Source organism: Eschscholzia californica, unplaced genomic scaffold (assembly GCF_041429995.1).
Source record: "Eschscholzia californica isolate CP2 unplaced genomic scaffold, dmEscCali1.0.p SCAF_3, whole genome shotgun sequence".
Classification (NCBI taxonomy): Eukaryota; Viridiplantae; Streptophyta; class Magnoliopsida; order Ranunculales; family Papaveraceae; genus Eschscholzia; species Eschscholzia californica.
In genome coordinates, this window is record NW_028238420.1 from 57,138,221 (window position 1) to 57,158,284 (window position 20,064).

The window sequence follows — 20,064 nt, forward strand, 5'->3', positions numbered from 1 at the left end:
ATAGATGAAAAGTTCGGGAGCTCTCGTGGAGGTTGGAGTCAAAGTAACATTAAAACTCCGTTTGGGTGTGGGTTGTGGAAGGGGATAGCAGCTAGAGAGAAGCATTTTCTCAGCCTTACTAAGTGGGTCTTGGGAGATGGGAAGAGTATTAGCTTTTGGGAGGATGTATGGTGCTCCCAAAATCCGCTCAAGGAGAGATACCCAGCTATCTTTCACATATTGGTTTCCCAGCAGGATTCGGTCCATAGCCATTTTAATAGCTCTCTAGGCTCTTGGGAGATTCGTACGAGGAGGAGCTTAAAAGATTGGGAGATCCCAATTTTTGCTGACTTACTGAGGGCTTTGGAACAATGTGTGCCTGTTGAAGATAAGGAGGATGTCAGGGTGTGGGTTAAGAATGGAGAGGAGAAGCTCTCGGTTGGAAATTGTTACTCTAGACTCAACCCCATCTCAGATCAGTCTCCAGATATGTTTGATTACAGTTCCATGTGGTCCAGCAATATCCCTCCTAGGGTGAGCTTCGTGGTCTGGGCAGCAGCTCTAGGTAAGCTGCCTACGGTGGATAACCTCAAGAGGAGAGGTTGGAATATGCCTAACAGGTGTGGGAGGAGGTGCAAAGAGGAGGAAGAATCTGTGACCCACTTGTTTATTCACTGCTCGGAGGCAGATAAGCTTTGGAAGTTCTTTATTGGGTCAGTTGGTGTCTTCCTGGGTCTCTAGTTCAGCTCTTAATTCAGTGGAAGAAGGTCCCTATGAAGAAATCAAAGAGAAGCCTCTGGTCCCTTGTTCCTTTTGCTATATGCTGGTGTATATGGAAAGCTAGGAATGATGGAGTTTTCAAGGACTCCCTTCCTGCCTTCCAGGTGGGGGAGGAGGATGTGTTGGGGGTTCTATTCCCTTGGAGTAGGTCCTTGGGTTGGGCCAGGGCTTACTCTTACTTAGATTTTGTGTCGAACTGGGGGGGCCTTTTGAGTAAGATGATTGTTTGTCAATATGCTGATAAGGTTAAAGCTGCACCTAACAATCCAATCCAATATTCAAACTAAAAAAAAATGCTCGACCTAGAATCCTACATAACCAATACATTTACGCAATAGGTAAAAGACCCCTTGAGATCGAAATCAACATAGCAACTAATATATAGTAGATGAATGGGGAAAAAGTTAACAGAACTAAATAACCATGAGCTATTCAGGAATTTCCTTCTGTACACTACCCTTATTGAGTTTGCGTTAGCATCAACAAATATTTAGAGAATGCATACAGATACAAGTCCACTCGAACATGCAACTTTTGAAGCCTCATAAACTCACCTAGCTTTTGAATTCGACCTCTAGTTCTAGATCTGCAAATTTTTTGATGAAATTAGAGAATATGACATACTAGTTGCTACACCAGTTTATGGCACACGTTCGCAATCAGAAACTCATGCTTTTTTATTTATCCCAGAGAAAGGTTCAACAAAGTCTACCTGTAAGAAGTGAGAACATAAACCCAAACATAAAACAACAACACATTATGGAATGATATCATGAAAGAAGATTCTTACCAGAACATATTATGAACGTCATGACTTTGATTTATGACGTTCCAAGTGAGCACAATCTTTGTGTACTAAAACTTTCCAATTCAGTAGTGAAATTAATATCAACCACCATGGCTTAAGTGCCCAGAGCATAACAAACAAAACCAACGACGGTAGATAATATGGGCCTAGCACAAACTACTTTTGTTTAGCACAAAGAGACAGTTCTTTTAAACCTTATTACTCATAAAAACTCAATTTCACAAGCACCTTTTTCATTTCCAAACTCATCTTAAAATGAAACTCCAAGTTTAAACATGCATTTACATTTTCATGCATAAAAGAATGATGATTTCCCATTGCCGAAAGAGCAAAAAAGTGGGGATCTAATCATCTAGAGAAAGAATTAGACAAATTAAATAACTGGTAAATAAGGGCAAAATAAACAGGCTCTACATAGACATAATTCCCTCTAATAAAGAATTGGCAGAGAAGGGCAAAAATGAAACAGCTTCAAGTAGATGTAACTCGCTCAACCTAAGTATTGGTAGAGAAAGGCGAGAGATACCCTGCTCTAGAGAAATATAATCAGCATATCTAGTTCGAACTACCAAAGCACTCCTGCGGGCATCATTATCCTCTTCACTGTGGCGGGAGGCTTGTAAAGATTCTCTGCAAACTAGGGCATGCAGAAAGCAACCTTCTTCTAGTCTTAAGGTTTACCTTCGGACAATTGCGGACGTCGAGTGTACTCAACATGTTGCATTGCGAGACTGTAGCTAGTAGTTCTTCCTCGGAAATTAGTGAAGCCTGAAGGAAGAGGCTTCTCAATCTAGGACATTTGAGCTTCAGAATTTTAAGGGCATAACAATTGCTCAGATTGAGAAAGCAGAGGTTGAAAGAAGAAATATCAACTTCCTCCAACTTTACTGTCAAAGATAGATTTAAAGATGACAAATGAAAACAACGAGCTAGTGTTGGTATGACAACTTTCTTGATATTAGGGCAACCAACACATTGAAGACTCTGCAACAAGCTTGGCTCTTCGATTAGTTTGTTTTCCGAAGAAGAAATAGAAAACGGGAATTTAAGGTTTGACGATCCGGAACGTCCTACACTTTTGCATCCCCAGTTAAGGTCATGCATACTTGTGTACCCATCCAATCTCAATTTAGTAAGATGTGTACAGCAAACAAGAATCTCCTCTATAGAAGACTGGCAGAGGCTTCCATGAGATAGGTCTAGCTCACAGAGAAAAGGAAGAGCTCCTTCTTTGTATAGAGGCTCCAAAGCCGAGTCTTCAAGATGCTTGCAAGCCTGCAGTTCCAACACCTCTAACTGCAAGCAGGATTCATAAACTGGCCACAGGTTCGTCAAGAAAGTGTAGGACAAATCAAGTCTAGTCAATTGTGAAAGCAAGCGCAAAGAGGAGAGACCAGCAGGACCAACAGATTGGCATGACGCCAAATTCATTGACTGGATGGACAGGCACGAAACAGTTGTTGCTGACAAAATGTTATCTTTCAGCTGGCTGCAAAAGGAGGCATCTAGGTTTATCAAACCAGGGCAATTAATAGATGCTTCTGCTAAAACACTACATCCCTTCAACTCAAGAGACACCATCTGTGGGGCGTAAATCTGAAGTACCTCCAACTTTTGGCACATCCCTAGATTTAGCGACCGAAGACCAGCGAAGGAAAATGATGCTTGTCGAAGATGATCGCAACCCTCTAAGTTGAGTTCTTCAAGATATGGGCATTTGAGATCAAGAAAAGTCAAGGCCCGACAATTATCAAGAGAAAGTTTAACCAAAGAAGTACTGCTGAATCTTACTTCTTTCAGATTCTCAAATTTGTCGAGAACCAATGATCCACGCATCGGGCCACCACCATTGTTTCTATTAGCTCCAGAGACAGAATCCGTCAAAAAATTAAATTTACTGAGCTCCACTTCTTGCAAACTATAACATTGAACTTCCAAAGTGGCCAACGTTTCATGATTATTCAATATCAACTCCTGGAATGAATTTGATCTAATGTTGATGTGAAGGAGTGAAGGACAATCACAAACTTCTACAGATTCAAGTAAAGGAGATTCTAAATTCAAGTCCGATAATTCTGTACACGGCATTAGTCTGATTCTCCGCAAATATGGTAGAGTCAAAGAAATTGACTTCAACGAGTGACAGTTATCAAGCTCCAAAACCTCCAACATATAACTATGTGATATGGCCATCATTGAGGCTGAAGTTATTTCCCCACATTTGTGAAGTTTTAGAACTTTCAACTTTGGCAATTTCACAGCCCCAAAACCAAAAGAGATGGCTTTGCATTTGGATGCATTGAGAACGCGAAGATTAGAACACGCTAGACCAATTTCACCAAGTGTTCTATCACTAGCAGTAGACTTTGAAATGTTCAAAAATGTCAATAAAGGACATGACTTTACTGCGGAACAAATCTCAGCGTCTGAGAGAGAGTAGCAAGAGCTCAAATTTAGCTCAAGTAATTGAGGGCATTCAAACGTGGCAAGCAACCACATTCCTTGATTCAGTGACAAGGTTTCAAGGTTGTGACACCTGAAGGAAATACGTCTATAAACATAAAAAGGAGAGATGTTGATGTTTAGGTGCTTAACTCTATTATGGTGAAATCGTATCTCTTCGTTGAGACTATCAAGACTCGAGTCCTTAATAATTAAGCTTTTCAAAGTAGAACAGCGCCCCAAAGCATCACAAAATTTCCGATCCAGGGATCCTTTACCCAATTTCAACGTCTCGAGGTTTCTCAGGGAGGTCAATGCTTCCAAAGCAAGCATTTTTTTCGGTAAAAGCCGAAGGCGCACTTCAGTGGCATTCGGAAACCTACGACAAACATCTACAATCTGCCGAATAGAAATTTTCTTCCTTTCAAAATTTAAGCACTTCCATAAGTCTTCATGACTACTAGCTGAACGCCATTCTCGGCATACCATAGCAGCTCGACCGAGATCACTGTTATCCAACAGAGAGAATACCATGTGCCATAAGTCATCTGTAAGATCCATCCCAACTTCATGGGCATCCACATCCATCCCAACTTTATGGTTATCAACATCCATCCTCACTTCAGATTCTTCAAAATTTTGACAATGCTCAACTTTAAGCATCAATAATTCATCCGAGCCTTCTAACAAATCCAACTCCATCCCACTTTCTCTCTCTCTCTCTACCAATGAAGTATCAAATTCTACAATTTTCTCGAAATATTTCTTACTGCAATGAAAAAAAAACCCCTACCTTTTGTTGCTTTCTTCTTCTTTCTCCAGAATACTTATTAGCGTAATGAAAAAACCCAAACCCAGAACCCTAATCTTTCGAAAACACCTAAACTTTAAGAGATTCAGAGCGAAAATTTGTATCAGAGAAGATTGAATTAATAGAACAGAATCATACATATATATAGAGAAAAATTTCCTAGAGTTTCTATTTTAAAATTGGAAACCTTTCCAAAATAGTTGCCGTATCCAAACCCTAATCAAAGATCAATTATTCCTTGAACCCTAATTAATTTTACTATTTTGGAAACCTACGTTTTCTTTATTCTTTTTTTTTTTTTTTGTTAAAAGGGAAACTAGGTGTTAAAGTAAAATTAGGGTTACAGAATTAATACTTTAACCAAGGTTTGGGTACGAATCAGAATTTCCTGTTTTCTTTTTGTTAAAAGGAATCAGAATTTTCTCCCTCCTAAAACCGTTGAGAATGATATATGACTTGGAAGGCACGTCATCCTTAATCCTCCGAGTGGACGAATAGATATACGGGCCGTTTGTTACGTGGGAAAATTGATTTCCCCCGGTTGGATAAGACCAAAATAGTGAGAAAGTTAATTTCCCATGGAAAAAGAATAAAGAAAAGGTCGGTGCAAAATTTCTCACCCTCACGAAAATCATGCTCTCTCTTCTCCCGTGCTCATCCTTCGGTTTTCTTTTTCTCTAGCACTCCGATCACCAATTCTTACTAGATTAAAGTACAACAGGATATGATAATGGAGAAATTTGATAAGATTTGGAGATGAAACCTAAAGCTCCCATGGAAGAAGGTAGAAGAGATGGCACAAGTTGCATATCCCACACACTCTCTCTCTCTCTCTACAAAAGGAAATCTCCTTATGAACTTCAAACACAATTCATAAGTTGGAGCTGTACCAATTAACGAGGGTATTTTATGATGAAGCAATTTCTTTAATTTGGGTAACCATAAAATTCCGATTATCAACCGAGTTGTGATCAATGAAACACCCTTCAAAACTCCATATTTAACCACAATTTCAGAACCTGAAAGTCTGTATCAACTTAATCTGATCACTCCGCAGACTATAACCTCAATAAACTTTCAATTTCCAATAATGAACTCACTCATCTCACTTTCAATGGAAGTAAAATCAATCTAGAGATCTCATGAAGTCTGGGATCAAGTCTGGGTGGAACGGTCAAAATTTATCCTATGTAATTTATACAATATATAAAATAAATTTGTCGGGCTTTAGACCTCTTTCATATTGTCGGACTTTAGAGCTCTTTCATTATGGTTTAATTAGGCGGTTATCGTGTCACCATATCCCAAAAAAAAAAAAACTAGAGATCTCATAAGGTTATACATATCATTCTCTCTCTCTAAAATCTCTTTAAAACATTTAAGATGTGCATTTGTAGAAACCCCAACCAGCAATGGATTTCTCTCTTCTTCCTAATAAAAATGCCCTTAAATGATTGTTAATTTGAGACCTCAGTTTATGTCAACACTAGGCATTATTCCTTTGATTGGACCCCTCATTAAAGCCAAATTGTTTAACATTTTTAGGGCATCCCATTTTTTTTTGGGAAGACGACTACGATCTACGTAAGTCGTGATATTTGGCATTTGATACATCATAGATGTGATAAGTTCGATAACGGCCCACCCAAACATTAACAAACCGGGCTATAGGCCAACAAGACAATGGCCTGAAACCCAACAACATTATATTATATCCTAATGATCCCCATTCAAATAACCTTCTCTGGTGATTCCAACTTGGGACCTCCAGGGCTTTCTGGAGTTTATGTCAACACCTCGGAACCACTTGGACTGCCAACTGTTGACAGAGCATCCCATTAGTAAGCCGGTTTGGACTGATTCGTCGGACTTTGATACTGTATTATAGTTGAACGAATATGCACAAAATCTCTCATTATTTCGACTTTTTGTGTTGGAACTTTGGCTCCTATAGACAGAAGTACAACATGCCTTTTTGTGACTAATCTCATAATTTTTCATCAAAAGGGTGTACACTATCAGAAGTCAAAACCATGAAATTTTGGGTGAAGATTAAATTTCGTATTTATCTCGGTTAAGCAATACTTCAGTTTCTTTTAGGCCTAATGTTTGATATTATTTAGATTTAAACTTCTTGTACAAACCTGCACCAAAAATATATGTAAGTTTGTTTATATCTTACTTATGCAAATTTTATGCATGAAGCTAGAGTGCTAGAGTGCTAGACTGCTAGAGCCTTATGCAAAAGGAAGAAAATTGGACTTAGGGCGCTTCTATCAACTTTTTTGAACATAGTGTCCTATTTCTTATTCGCAGATCCAAAGACAACGAGGCTCCGTGAAGTTTTAAGCTTTAGATGGAACTCACCACCCTCAAAGACAAGTCGTTATTGGCTATTACCCTTGTGACGACTTAACAGTTTTCCATATTGTAAGACCCAGCCCGAAGGGCGGAAGGGGTGCAGGATTTTATTCTTGACGAAGGCCTAACGAGCCACCCCAACACTTCGTTAATTGCTAAGTTCGACTTCGAACTGACCATTGGAAATGAGCCATCTTTGGCTCTAATACCACTTGCAGCGACCGCAACCCTAACCTTGACCCCTAACCGTGATGGAGACTTTCCCCACTTTTGACATCCATACCTCAGCTAGAGCTTGCACTTAGGCTCCATAAACTTCCACACAGAGGTAGGCTAGTTTCCGGGAGTCCATTTAGGATAAAAAAAAAAAGTGAAGCTTCAAATCTTAGCCAACTTGGGTTCCCTAAAATGGACTTCCCTATAGGGCATAGGCTATAAATTAAAAGGAGTTCTCATACCAAGCCATAATTAAAATTTATCGAGGAAAACTTTAGAAAGAAGGGAAACCAGACAATTCATCCAAAGACAAAATGAATTTTCTATACTATAAACAATAACTTATCAAACCTAATAAAGCTATTTCCCCACAAACTTCCCCTCTTTTACTTTGTTCATGCCGGTTTTTATCTTGTTTGTTTTTGGAGGTTCCATAACCAGACAAGAAGAAAGGTCCTCTTCAACTACATTTATGAACTCAGTCGAATTTATCATACAGAAGGTGGTCACTGTTGTTACCTGCTTCTTGAGGATTGTGCACAACAAGTGCAAAGTTCGGGTCGAAGATTTAAGGTTCTTCGTGGATAACTTCAGAAAATGTTGGTGAAGATGAACCACTATATCTACTTGGCACTGGTGTATTCTTTCGAGATTGACGTTTCGTGGCGACTAAACCCTCTTTATCCCACTCTTTTGTGAATGACGAGCTATCATCATCGTCTTCATTCTTGAAATCTGGATGAATATAAGCATTTTGTAGATACCCTTTCAGATTCAAGTTCGGTTCTTTTGCTCGTTCTAATGTATCTTTCATCATCGCTTCCTGAAATCCACCAGGATTCAATGAATTAGTTTCAGTTTATTAAAGAAAATAGGTGCAGAATATCCATCACAAAACTTCATCAAACTCCTAATACATCGCAACCGAGCATATTGTTCTACCAATCTCGCACATTTAATCAGGACCCACTACGCTTGTTATGATCACGAGAAGTGAGTTAGTCAATATATAGATGGTCAATTGTATCTTCGAATAGCACATGAACAGAGGTTAGTCTGAGAAGAAAGTGAGATGATATTCAAGCTACTCTATGCATGAACAATTAATAATGAGTTGGAAGCCCGTAAACTTAATATGGTACCGGAGCCAGGCCCATACATAATAGACACATGCGCTCTAAGTCAGTCAAGTAATAGAAAAATGGGTTAGGCTAAAAAGAACGCCAAACTTGAATAAATTATTAGGATTAGTCCCACACGACGAAAGGTGGACGAAAGGTGTAACCAAGTGCCGTTTTAAATGGTTTTGAATTGGAACCTCACTAACTTAACAGTTCCTCGCTTTTAATAACTGCAATCAGATGAACCAAAAATGCAACAAACATATGCAAGTGTAGAAACAAACCTGTAAAGGGTTTCGGATAAATGCAGGCTCAAACCGGTTTTTGCAGAATCTGTGAAACCAAATCGTCAATACGGGAAGTGCAATAAGAAAAGGAGTTGACTGGGCAGCTTTCTTGGTACTTAATAATCCCATTAGAAGAAGTTGTGAGACTATTAATGCGGTTATAACTCGCCCGTGAACATCCGGCCAGAATTGTGCGGCACTCTCATATTCTTGATTATAAACATTTATAATCTGCATATCAATATCAAGAAATTCATTAGAAGATATGAAAGAAAAAGTTTAGAAACTAAAGCAAGAAATATTTACCTGATGGCGATATACGACGTAAGCTAGGGCAAAGAATACTATCACGAAGGGAAGAAGAATAGGAGTCACCACACAATAAACAAGTCCGATTAAGAAATAAAATTGAATTTGAGGTTCGCCTGTGTTAAAACCAATACTTCCTGCATCCATTGCCTCTTCCCTGTCCTTTTCGGTCTTCACCAAGAAGAAATTCTTTAAGTGGTAGATGATCAACGGTTTCAATCTTAGAATCTCACCGGCAGTTCCAGCCCATCCATCGACCATTATATAAGTAATGAAAAATGTTGCTTTCATCGGAATAGATACCCCAATTGTTTTGGGAATGCTGCATGGTAATAATATATATGTTACAGAGGAAGCAAATAATTGAAGGTAGAGAGAGAGAGAGAGAGTGTGGTGAAGAATAACTCAGAATTCCACCATACTCATTACCAAGACTAAAACAATGAATCGTAATCTAATAGAAAACATACTCATTTGCTGACTGATGGATAAAAGAATCTAGCTGTTGAAATGCAGTTCCAGTGATTATACTCCCAAGGAATACATTGACAAACAAGAAGAGATAATATCTGGACGCAGATCTCCTTTCTAGAGCTGATAGTGAGACAAAGCCTTCAATTTTAGACATTAACATCAATATTGTTGGTAAAAGGATCAGGAATATCTTCAAAGCAATCCCGGGTAGAAAACCTTGGATGAATGACTTCACGAATTTCCTGCACACAATAAAGCAAGCATGAGTATCTAGTAGTAGCACAACATACTGAGCAGAACTTGGAACTCAAGTATTAGCACCCTCTACAATTTGTGGGCATCATTCGAAGAATTAGACAGAATTTCCTCTTCAATCCTTCTTTTTCCTTGCAATGGTCAACATGGTTTCTCAAGAGGACCAAGAGCCTCACCACCAAAGTAACAAATGGTGCCACCAAATTGCATCGGGTTTCTACAAGTTCCCACTTTCATCTATCTAGAGTATACTCTGATACTTTTATTGAAGGTCCACATACGTAGGCCTGGTCTTTATTACAAACCACATACTAAGGATCCAAAATTATCAAAAAAATAACTAGTTGATTTCCTTTATTACGTATAAGACGAGTTTCATCAGCTACCATGTAGAGCTGAAATATCGATCCTATTCCTTTCTCAAACTATATCAATCCTATTCTTTACAGTTGTCTTCTATCTGGACAAAGGATATTTCCTGCAATATTTCTCTCATATTATGGGCAGAGTGTATTTCAGATGACACTTCTATTGTGTTATGCCTAAGAGAATCTCCAGTCGGACACTCAAACTCTAAAACTTAGAGTGCCACACTTAGGATTTTTAGAGATTTTGTCAAAAAGTCTCTCCAATGGGACACTCTATTTGACACTCCTCCATGATAATATGGAGGCATTTAATATAGAGACTCTCAAGAGAGACACTCTAAAATTAGAGTGCTCTCTAAGTGTCACTCTAAAATTTTAACCAATGAATTTTTTTTTTTTTGCTTTTTAACTACTTTTTCCTATTAGATTCAAGAGTGACATGTCTATCAAGTAAAGTTATTTTAGAGATCTCCATTGGAGACAAAAAAAAAGTTCGGAGTGTCTCTATTTTGACACTTGACAGCTAGGACTTTTAGAGATGCTCTAAGTATATGGGCATTCACTAAGCGGGCATTGTATGAACTATGAACAATGAAGCAGGAAACGTTGCATCTTCTGGACCATATTTCTATATGTACAATACATTTCATTATTGGGAGGGAGAGCTACGCTATCCGTAATCGCAATAAAATCCTCCCATTATTATTTCGCAGAAAAAATCCCAATAAGATGTCATTATGCTAAAAAGTTGCATGACAAAACTAAAAGTTAGAGTGCACTTACATGTTAATTAAAGGTTTCAGAAAAGGAGCTGCCTTTTGAATTCCTTCGATATTTGCTAGGGTCTGTACAAATGCTATGGGGATCATAAAGAAGAAGGTGAGAAAGAAGAATGCGACAGCTATTATCAACCTTCTAATAGTGAGCGAGACAAACGGAATTGCAAGATTGTGCCAATATACATCGCGGGGCTCAGGAGCCCATTCGGTCAACCATAAGGTCGGATTTCTGGTTTGTTGAGTTTGTGCGCAGACAGCAGCAGCCCACCGAGTCTTAAACGAAACAAAAGCTGCTGGCATTATGGACTTAGGACTGCTCATAATTCTTTCCCTCTCTGCTTCTATCTGACATTTCACAAACCAGCATAAATGAAGCATATTCAGCCTGGATCATTTCAAAGATTACAAAAGACATAAAAACTAGAGAAAGTTAAATTCTTCCATATTAAGACATAACAACATTTGAGCGATAACCTGGTAAGAAATAGTGATCATACAAGAACAATGGTTTATAAAACAAGTGCTTACTTCTATAGAAAGCTTTTCAACCTCAGATGTGTAATGATCAATTGCATCGACCCTATCCCCGGAGAGGCCAAGAAAACCAGTCTATTCAATCAAATCAATCAAGAAAGAGATCAATTATCAAACTTGCGGAAATAATAAGGCTTCAAAATGTTACGCTTAAACGCTGGAACAAAATAAAGCATCCAAGAGAAAGCATATTTCGAACAAATACATAGTAATTAATCAACCTTTGTAGTCGGTCTTTCAGATTGACCTTTCGACTGACTTCTAGAGTATTTAAGCTGATTATAATCAAGCCAGTTCTGCATTTTCTTTTTCTTCTTGACCATCTTCGTAAGTTTATTAGCATTGTAAACAACCTGCAAAGATTTTATAAGTAAGAAAGAGAAGGAAAAACTATAGCTTGAGGCTGCATTGTTTGCTTCAGGCGATTTTTAGTAAATTTTTGCCTTTCTGAAAAGAAAAAAGAAATAGCCTTGCCACTCCATCAAGCACTGAATTTTTAAAGATGAAACAACAATAAGTTCTTTAGGAAATCTAAAGAGATCAGTTAAAACTCCACCGCTATGGACATTATGATTCCAGTCCTTTATAATCTTAGCATATAAACTAATACTTAAAATCTCAAAAAATATTAGTGGTCTTCCCTGCTGGAGCTTTACATCTGTCATGTTAATAGGTTTAGGTCAGCATTAAACTGGAGAGAATCGAAATTTTGAATCAGTGCAAAAATAGTGAAACCAGTGCAGAGATTAAGATATTGCGACGTTAAACCAAATGCAGGATATAAGTCTACGAATTGGTTACCAATAACATATGAATTATGACTATACAATAAAGATTTTCAAATACCTGTATGGCTCAGCAAAAAATGTAGCAAAACTGACCTGATTAGTGAGATAATGATCTGGATGGTTGACAAGGAAAAAGTGCTCCACAAGTTCGCTAACTGATTCATCAGGGTCCGGTGGTACATTTCTTACAAGGACCTGGGGAATATCACAGAATTACTCAGTGGCAGATCCAGGAAAAAAAATTTCTAGGCGCACTTTAAGTTATAATAAACAATTAAAAAATGTCCGGAAGTCTTGAAGTGACATTTAAACGAGTAATTTATACAATTTATAGTGACATTCTCGACGAACACGACTAACGCTAACTTGTGAATCGTGTCGACTGTAATTTCAACATAAACAACTGGTCTTATACACATTTTAATTATATAAAAGGAATATATGTAAATTTTCTGTCAAAAGAATGAGAGACATTTATGTCCAGAAACAATTACTAAGAGCATAATAATTTGACAAAATTGTGACAATATAGGAAATAAAAGAAAGAGAGAGCATAATAATAATATGGAGAAAAAATAGCTAGAACAAAATTTGAATGTAATTCTAGTAAAACGGTGTCAAAATCAAGTTTACAGAGAGAAAAAAATGTTAAAAGAGGAGCTAATCTGAAAATAAGTATATACACATAGGGGCAAAACTATAGCTAATTAAATGTAAGGGGCATAAGAAAATTAACTTGTAAAGAAACAAAAAAATCATTGTCATGATGAGGAATTGAACCCTTGTTCTTCTGGATGGACAACTCGTTTAGAATCCACCAAACCAACAGTTATTTTATGAATACCCTTACATCGTCGTCATTTTCACATTACATTTTATCTCATTGAAATAAATCCCAATCTGAAAATATTTTTAGCTTATTATGGCCTGAGGTGGCACATGACCCACAGGCCACGTAAGTCCGCCCTTACTCACTTGAGTGCAAACAAACTTCACCAGAATGCTTGAAATCAAAATAATGCAAGCTACCGAACAACAATAGGAAGAAAGATGACATTTGAGGATCCTCTCCAGGTGGACCACCCTCACAGGAAAAAAATGATGAACCAAAACTTAAGACCCATAAAAAATTCATTATATATGGCGATGATATGATTTGTTCAAAAGGTTCGAATGCAACCAATTATTTGAGGAAATAGTTTTTAGTGTGAGGGCATGAGGACTGTCTTAGTAAAAAGAGTGGCGCTTGGATCATCTCCATGTAGGACCAAGCGCCCTTAAGTCCTAAAGAAAGAGCAAAATAAACAAGAGTGTTAATAATATTGATAGGAATCAAGTAAAACTTCGTTTCCACTTCCGCTCCCTTGTGATATGTTTCTGACATTGGCGGTGCAAGTAACGGGGAAACATATTCTAATATCTCACTTGTATAGGTCACCAAAATATTTTAAGAAACAAGAAGCTATTGATCCATTTTGAAACTAAAAGTAGAATTTCTATTCTTAATAGTTTCAGGATTGTAAACTTGATCTTACTGTAAACTGATCTGGACGTCGCTGCTCTGACGCAAGAAAGTGCAACCTCAATGACGCTACCCGTCCGTATTCTTTATACAAGATATAGCATGCCCAAAAGGTAAAGGCATATGCCATCACTAGATGAGTCCAAAACCTGCAAAATGTATGATATGAAGTGATGGCACTACGAAACTGAAGAATTTATATTTGGCTCAGAAATTATAGAGAGTCAACTGTCAAGCATGATATAGCTAAGATTTTCCACAATTATCCTGGCTTCAAGGAACTCAAGATAGATTTTTTTGTTTTAACAATGGAAATAACTTTAAGTGGATCTCCTATAATGAAGACCAAATATGCCTAACATCTCATTACTACTCACCTATCCGATCCTAGCGGAATATTTGAAATAGAGAGTTTGTCAATGTCATTAAATTCAAGCTTTGGGTCTTTTGCCTTTGCCTCTTCAAGTGTATGATTAGTCCAATTGACAGGTACCAGGACCAAAAACGCGAGAACCGAGATAGGGACAAAAATTTTAAGTCTGCAAAAGATAAAGAAAATAAGAAGTAGAGAAATAAAGAAGAACCGGAAAACAACTACAGTCATCATAGACAGACTAACATACACAAACAGCATGTGAAAAGATTGAATTTACCCCAGCAAATAAATTCGCAAGTATACAGCAGAATCAAGTCCTGCATGTTCGATGAGTTCCGGTTCTGGCATCTTCAGTGCAGCTGGAATCCAATTTAAAAATGTCAAATACGATTTGACGTCCACATTTACAAACTTGCGCAGAGCTGCTCCTGTGTGTGCTGGACTAGTTCTTAAACCCTTTAGATACCACTTGGGGAAGTATACTCTGTCATTGAAAGGTTGGAGTCGAAGTATGGCAAAAGCTATAAGGAAAGCAAATGCACTCAGTATATTGATAGCTGCCGAAAGTCCTATATCTCCAAGAGATGCCATTGATCCTTCTCAAAGTAAGAAGATATCTAGTTTCCTGTACAAAATCTAAAATTTAGGAGCCTGATAACTGCAGGAAAAGGAAACTACAGAATTAAACAAATGAACATAACATAAGACTATTAGTCAATGTGGCAGCAAGCATGAGAATTCTTCCCTTCAAACTTAAATAATGAATCAAGGGGACAAGTTCAAAGCAACTTTCTCTCAGAAAACATACAACAGGTGTGAGACTTAAATAGACACAGACCAAAACTACATACTCGAAGGCTTGAGATAAACATTAAACCAATTTAACATGGATACTCCTTTCAATATTAGTTAATGCGTCATACACTGGAAAAATTCGTGTCGGGCATATGTCACACCCGTGGGTATAAATAATAATAATGTCAGATCTAGCATATACATCTTGTATGGAATTCTAGTCAAAATAAAGTGTCTAATGACTACGATAAGAGATTTTATATCCACAGATGGTCCTCATTTTGGCAATTTCACTTGCTCTTTCCATCGTGTACCAGTGTCGGATCCTGATACTTCATACTAGGACAGGTCTCTTCTACGTTACATAGCATTAAATCATGTAGCAACAAGCGTAAAAAAAATATGGAGCATGATAAATGAACAAACATCAGTTATGGTCCCTCACTCATCCATATATACTGAGCTTAGACATGACCCAATCACTATCAAAATCTTACGTCGCAAAACCCTAACTAGTGAACAGGTCAAAAGATACTATTTCAAAATCTTGCTTAAAAGGACCCCAACCCATCAACATCAAATTGAATTGACTTATTTTTCGAACCAGCCCCATGGCATGTGTGTGCAATCGTTATACATGAAGTCATCAAGTCAAAAAGGCCACAACAATTCATGTTCCTCAAACTGACCTAGAAGCTGAAGCAATTTGTTCATCATCTTTCCAATTCTAGATCTTTCTAAAACTAAATTTGTGAAATATCACAAAATCCCAAGTTGTCATTAATTTTCACAAGTGAACAACAATTTCTTTCTCTCTCTCTCTCTCTATAAATAGCTAAAAATAGCAAAAATCTAACCTAGAACAACTGAAAAACCTCAATTACAAATACAAATCTTCATGAAGTAAAGTCTTAAACTAAAATACAAGATTAAAAGTATGATGATGAAGTTTTAAGTTAAAGAGATCATACACTGAATTAACATCTGAAATCTGGTTGTTAACACAAAAACCTGAAATCAGAACTAAAGGAATTGAGAAAGATGAATTGGAAGTATTATGAATTTGTGATCAGATCTTGAAATGATGAACAATAGAGTAGTAATACTGCGTTTTAGTTTGCTTTAACTATAATCAAAGTAAGGAATACCCCCCCTGCTGCTTTTACAGGTTAGCGGCGATTCTCAGTGGAACTAAAGGGTTGTTTTAGAGAGAGAAAGAAAAAGAAGAGAGAGGGGAAACGGATATATGGAAAAGGAAACGTTTTACGTGAAGATAGCGAAAGGTCGATGGGATTCGGTGAAGAAAAGTTTAGATGTGATGCTATTTTTCAAATTCTTTTATTCCAAACTTTTTGTCTATTATATGAAAATAGGTTTTCTCTAAACGAAGATACCTATTTGAAATATAGAAACACTACCTTCTTATCTTTAAACCCTTCAAAAAGTCTTTCTTTTAGGGAAACAACTTGAAGTCCTCCAGTCGTTGTTGTTTTATATTTTTTAGAAACAAATAAGAATACGTAGAAAACATAAGCGTAGCAAAAACTCTTTCATTAATTAATGAACTTCAATGGAAGTCTATTGAAACAAAATTAGAAAAATTTAAGAAGTAAAAAATAAAGACAAAATTAGTTTATATTTAAAAAAATTAATAGAATGTATATTTTACCTCTAGCTACTTTAGTCAGGGTTCTGTATTTCTTATCCAGAGAGAAAGTCGTGAATTGTTGATCGTACTCGATGAAACAAGTACAAAGTGAGGTTGGCTAGAAAAGATTTTCTCTAATATCATAGGGGAAAGGTTAAAGAGGGTTAAAAATCATACTAATATTAACTTATCTCCCACTATCCAAATTCTCTCTTGTATTACTAACAGACTTGGCAAAATGATAATTTATTTGTGACTAACCAAAACTATCCGTTGGGGAAGTCAGCAAGAAACACGTGATATACTAGCCGTTGGATTGATGACACACCTGACCACAAGTGTAAATAGACCACCATTCCTCGTGGCGATTAAATCATTTCAAACACGTTTCAAGAATCGTAACTCGTCACAGATGTACACTCCTTTTTACAAAATTTGACGTGACAAGGACCGTTCTGTTATTATTTTTTTGAGTTAATTCCTATATGGCCCCCTACTTTGTGACCAGCTTCCTTTATGGACCCATTTTTTTCGTAAATTCAAATATGGCCCCCTATTTTCAAGTAAATGTCATTACTACCCTTCTTAATTCTAAATTTAAAACATTTAAAAAAACTTATTTCCACCTCACCCCTATCTCTCTCTCCACCTCATCTCTTTCTACAACTCACCCCTCTCTCTTTCCAACTCACCTCTCTCTCTTTCCAACTCACCTCTCTCTCTTCCCAACTCACCTCTCTTTCTCCCTCTCTCTCTCTCCACCTCACCCCTCTCTCTCTCTCCAACTCACCTTCATCTTCTCCGATTGAAGTCGCTCTCCGGCCGGCGACTTCCCAAAAAAAAAAAAAAATTTTCTCATCTCTCTCTCTCTAAAAATCCGTCAATATTTACAGGTGGGCGCCGGTTACCAATTCACACCACTGTCATAAAAACCAATTTTCGCAACCAAACTCATTCCACGTTTACCACACCAACTACAAAATCTAGAGAGAGAGAATTATTACAATAACAAACATTATTATCTAGAGAGAGAGAGAGAAAATAACGCGGGACACGAAAAGTAAGTGAAAGAACAAAGTAATACAAGTCGTAACTCATCTTCCGATTCTTTCTTACCAAGAAACTAATAATAATTCCTGCAAAGAAACTTTTTTCAAAACCCTAGTTTTTTTGTTGACGAACAGTTGATTCTGTATTTCTATTTGAAGGAGGATTTGCCGATTTGGGGGAATTTGATTTGGTGTTGTATTATTGATTGGTGATGATCTTTGATTAAAGATGGTAGCTGAAGCAGAAATTGTTTGTAATCAAAGCTTACGATTTCTAGATGTTCGATCGGTTGTCAAAGAAAGTTCTGATCTTCAAAATTTAGAAGAAAACATCGATTTGGTTAGTACTAATTGGTCTGTTTTTGAGTAACAAGTTCATGATTCATTTGGCTATTCTTCTTTTCTTTTCTTTTATTTTCTGTGATAATTTTAGCTTAGGGTTTGAGTTCTTGTTATAAAATTAGAAATTTAGGGCTCATAATTGAGAGGTTCAAGGCAGTTAAGCTCTAATTATGTTGTTATCTTCCTAGATTTGGTTGGAACTTTCTTCAATTTCTAATTAATTTAGCTTAGGTTTGAGTCCATGATTCATTTAGAATTAAGATTGAAGAAGAGTTCTTTAGAAGTAACTTCAAGCATTGAAAATTAAACATATAGTTTTTACCTACTGCCGATCTATTTATGAATAACCTAATTGAAGAGTTCTTTGAAGGTCTGTCGTCACGGCTCCGGCAAAGGGAAACCCCCTTCGTCGGATTTTTAGAGAGAGAGAGAGATGAGAGAAATTTTTTTTTTTTTTTGGAAGTCAATCGGAGAAGATGAAGGTGAGTTGGAGAGAGAGAGGGGTGAGTTGGAGAGAGAGAGAGGTGATGTGGAGAGAGAGAGGTGATGTGGAGAGAGAGAGTTGACATGGAGAGAAATGTGTGGTGGTGAGGAAACGAGGTGGAATTATAATTTTATTTTTATTTTTAATTTTGAAAAAAGATTTAAAGGAAGGGTAGTTAGGACAATTACATCAAAAAGGGGGCCATATTTGAATTTACGAAAAAAAAGGGACCATAAAGGAAGCTGGTCACAAAGTAGGGGGCCATATAGGAATTAACTCTATTTTTTTTTTTTGAAAGGGTTCTGTTATTTTACTTTCATGTAGAAAATTGTAACAGTTTTTGCTTATCACACAAAACGCAGGGGCGTGAGTAGGGCTGGGAAAACGGTCCGGGAACTCGGGGTCCGGCCCGTTCGGCCCGGACCGTTTTGACCCGCAGCCCGAGTCCTACCCAAGCCGGGCATACCCAGCCCGATGGCTCGGGCTTATTAGGTCGGGACTCGGACATACCCTCAATTCCGAGTCCCGGCCCGTTAGGTCCGTCCGCCACCCGCCCGCGTGAACCCACCTGCGTCAACCGGCCCGCGTCAACCCGCCCGCGTCAACCCGCCCAAATCTATTATAAAAACCCTCCTTTCTTCAACAAAGAAACCCTAATATCAACCTAACTTTCTCTCTCTGCCTCTCTCTCTTAGCCGCCTCCTCTCTCTACTCTCTCTCCCCTTCTCATCTAGTCAACACCATTTAGTGATGTTGGTTGATGAAGTTGATAAAATCCATTAAACCCTTGTTCTTGTTGATGAAGGTGAAGATGTGGGTGTTGATGAGTTAGATCTTCTTCTTCTTCTTCTTCGTTTTCTTCTTGATGGGGATGGGTCTGATGATGATGATGATGAAGCTGATGATGATATTGATGGGGAATGACTTATTCATCACCTTTCCGAGTATCTTGAAATGTCCGATCTCTTTAGGCGTGATGATATCTTCTGTTTTTTTTTTTTTTTTTGTTGAACCTGATGATATCTTCTGTTAGTCTCTGTAATGGAGTTGCTTATGATCAATCTAGTATTCAAAAATGGCTTGATAGTGGTAATAATATAATACATTTTTCTAGGGGTGGGAATCTAGGGTTTCAGAAATAGTTAGGTTTATTAATAAAAAAATCTTCCCAAAAAAAAAGAAAGAAAAAAAAACAGAAATCTCAAAAACCCGAGCCCGTCCGACCCGAGCCCGTTGGAACCCGCTCGGGCAGCCGGACTCGGACGGGCTACGGGCACTTCAATTCCATGATTCGCCCGGCCCGATCCGGCCGGCTCACTACCTCGGGTTCGGCTTATCCGAGCCCGAGCCTGGCACTTTGTAGCCCGAGCCCGACCATTTTAGAGAGAGAAAGAGTGAGAAGAGAGGGGAACAGAGAGAGAGAGGAAGAAGAAGAAAGAGAGAGAGAGAAAGGAAGAAGATGAGATAGAGAGAGGAAGAAGAAGAAAAAAGAATGAGAGAGAGGAAGAAGATGAGAGAGAGAGAGAGAGAGGAAGA

General features: G+C 37.8%; 1 protein-coding gene and 1 pseudogene across 4 annotated transcripts; both read right to left on the reverse strand.

Moving 5' to 3' along the window:
* Nucleotides 1–1,783: 1,783 nt before the first annotated feature.
* On the reverse strand, nt 1,784–5,981 carry LOC147552284 (F-box/LRR-repeat protein 15 pseudogene; annotated as a pseudogene). Its single transcript, XR_015237631.1, has one exon. The product of XR_015237631.1 is annotated as an F-box/LRR-repeat protein 15 pseudogene (transcript).
* A 1,665-nt stretch (nt 5,982–7,646) lies between these two features.
* LOC147552285 (hyperosmolality-gated Ca2+ permeable channel 1.5-like) lies at nt 7,647–16,911 on the reverse strand. 3 transcript variants are annotated; one of them, XM_086669253.1, is made up of 13 exons: nt 16,675–16,911; nt 15,977–16,016; nt 14,488–14,835; nt 14,212–14,373; nt 13,848–13,983; nt 12,406–12,507; nt 11,746–11,877; nt 11,519–11,599; nt 10,995–11,335; nt 9,585–9,830; nt 9,112–9,436; nt 8,803–9,036; nt 7,647–8,220 (listed from the first exon to the last, which is right to left on the reverse strand). In XM_086669253.1, the coding sequence occupies exons 3-13, from the start codon at nt 14,799–14,801 to the stop codon at nt 7,966–7,968; spliced, it is 2,328 nt and encodes a 775-aa protein (XP_086525379.1). In that variant the 5' UTR covers nt 14,802–14,835; nt 15,977–16,016; nt 16,675–16,911; the 3' UTR covers nt 7,647–7,965. The 3 variants fall into 3 exon arrangements, with proteins under 3 accessions (XP_086525379.1, XP_086525381.1, XP_086525380.1); XM_086669255.1 differs by lacking the exon at nt 16,675–16,911 and adding an exon at nt 16,112–16,401; XM_086669254.1 differs by lacking the exon at nt 16,675–16,911 and adding an exon at nt 16,154–16,341.
* Between the last annotated feature and the right edge of the window lie 3,153 nt (nt 16,912–20,064).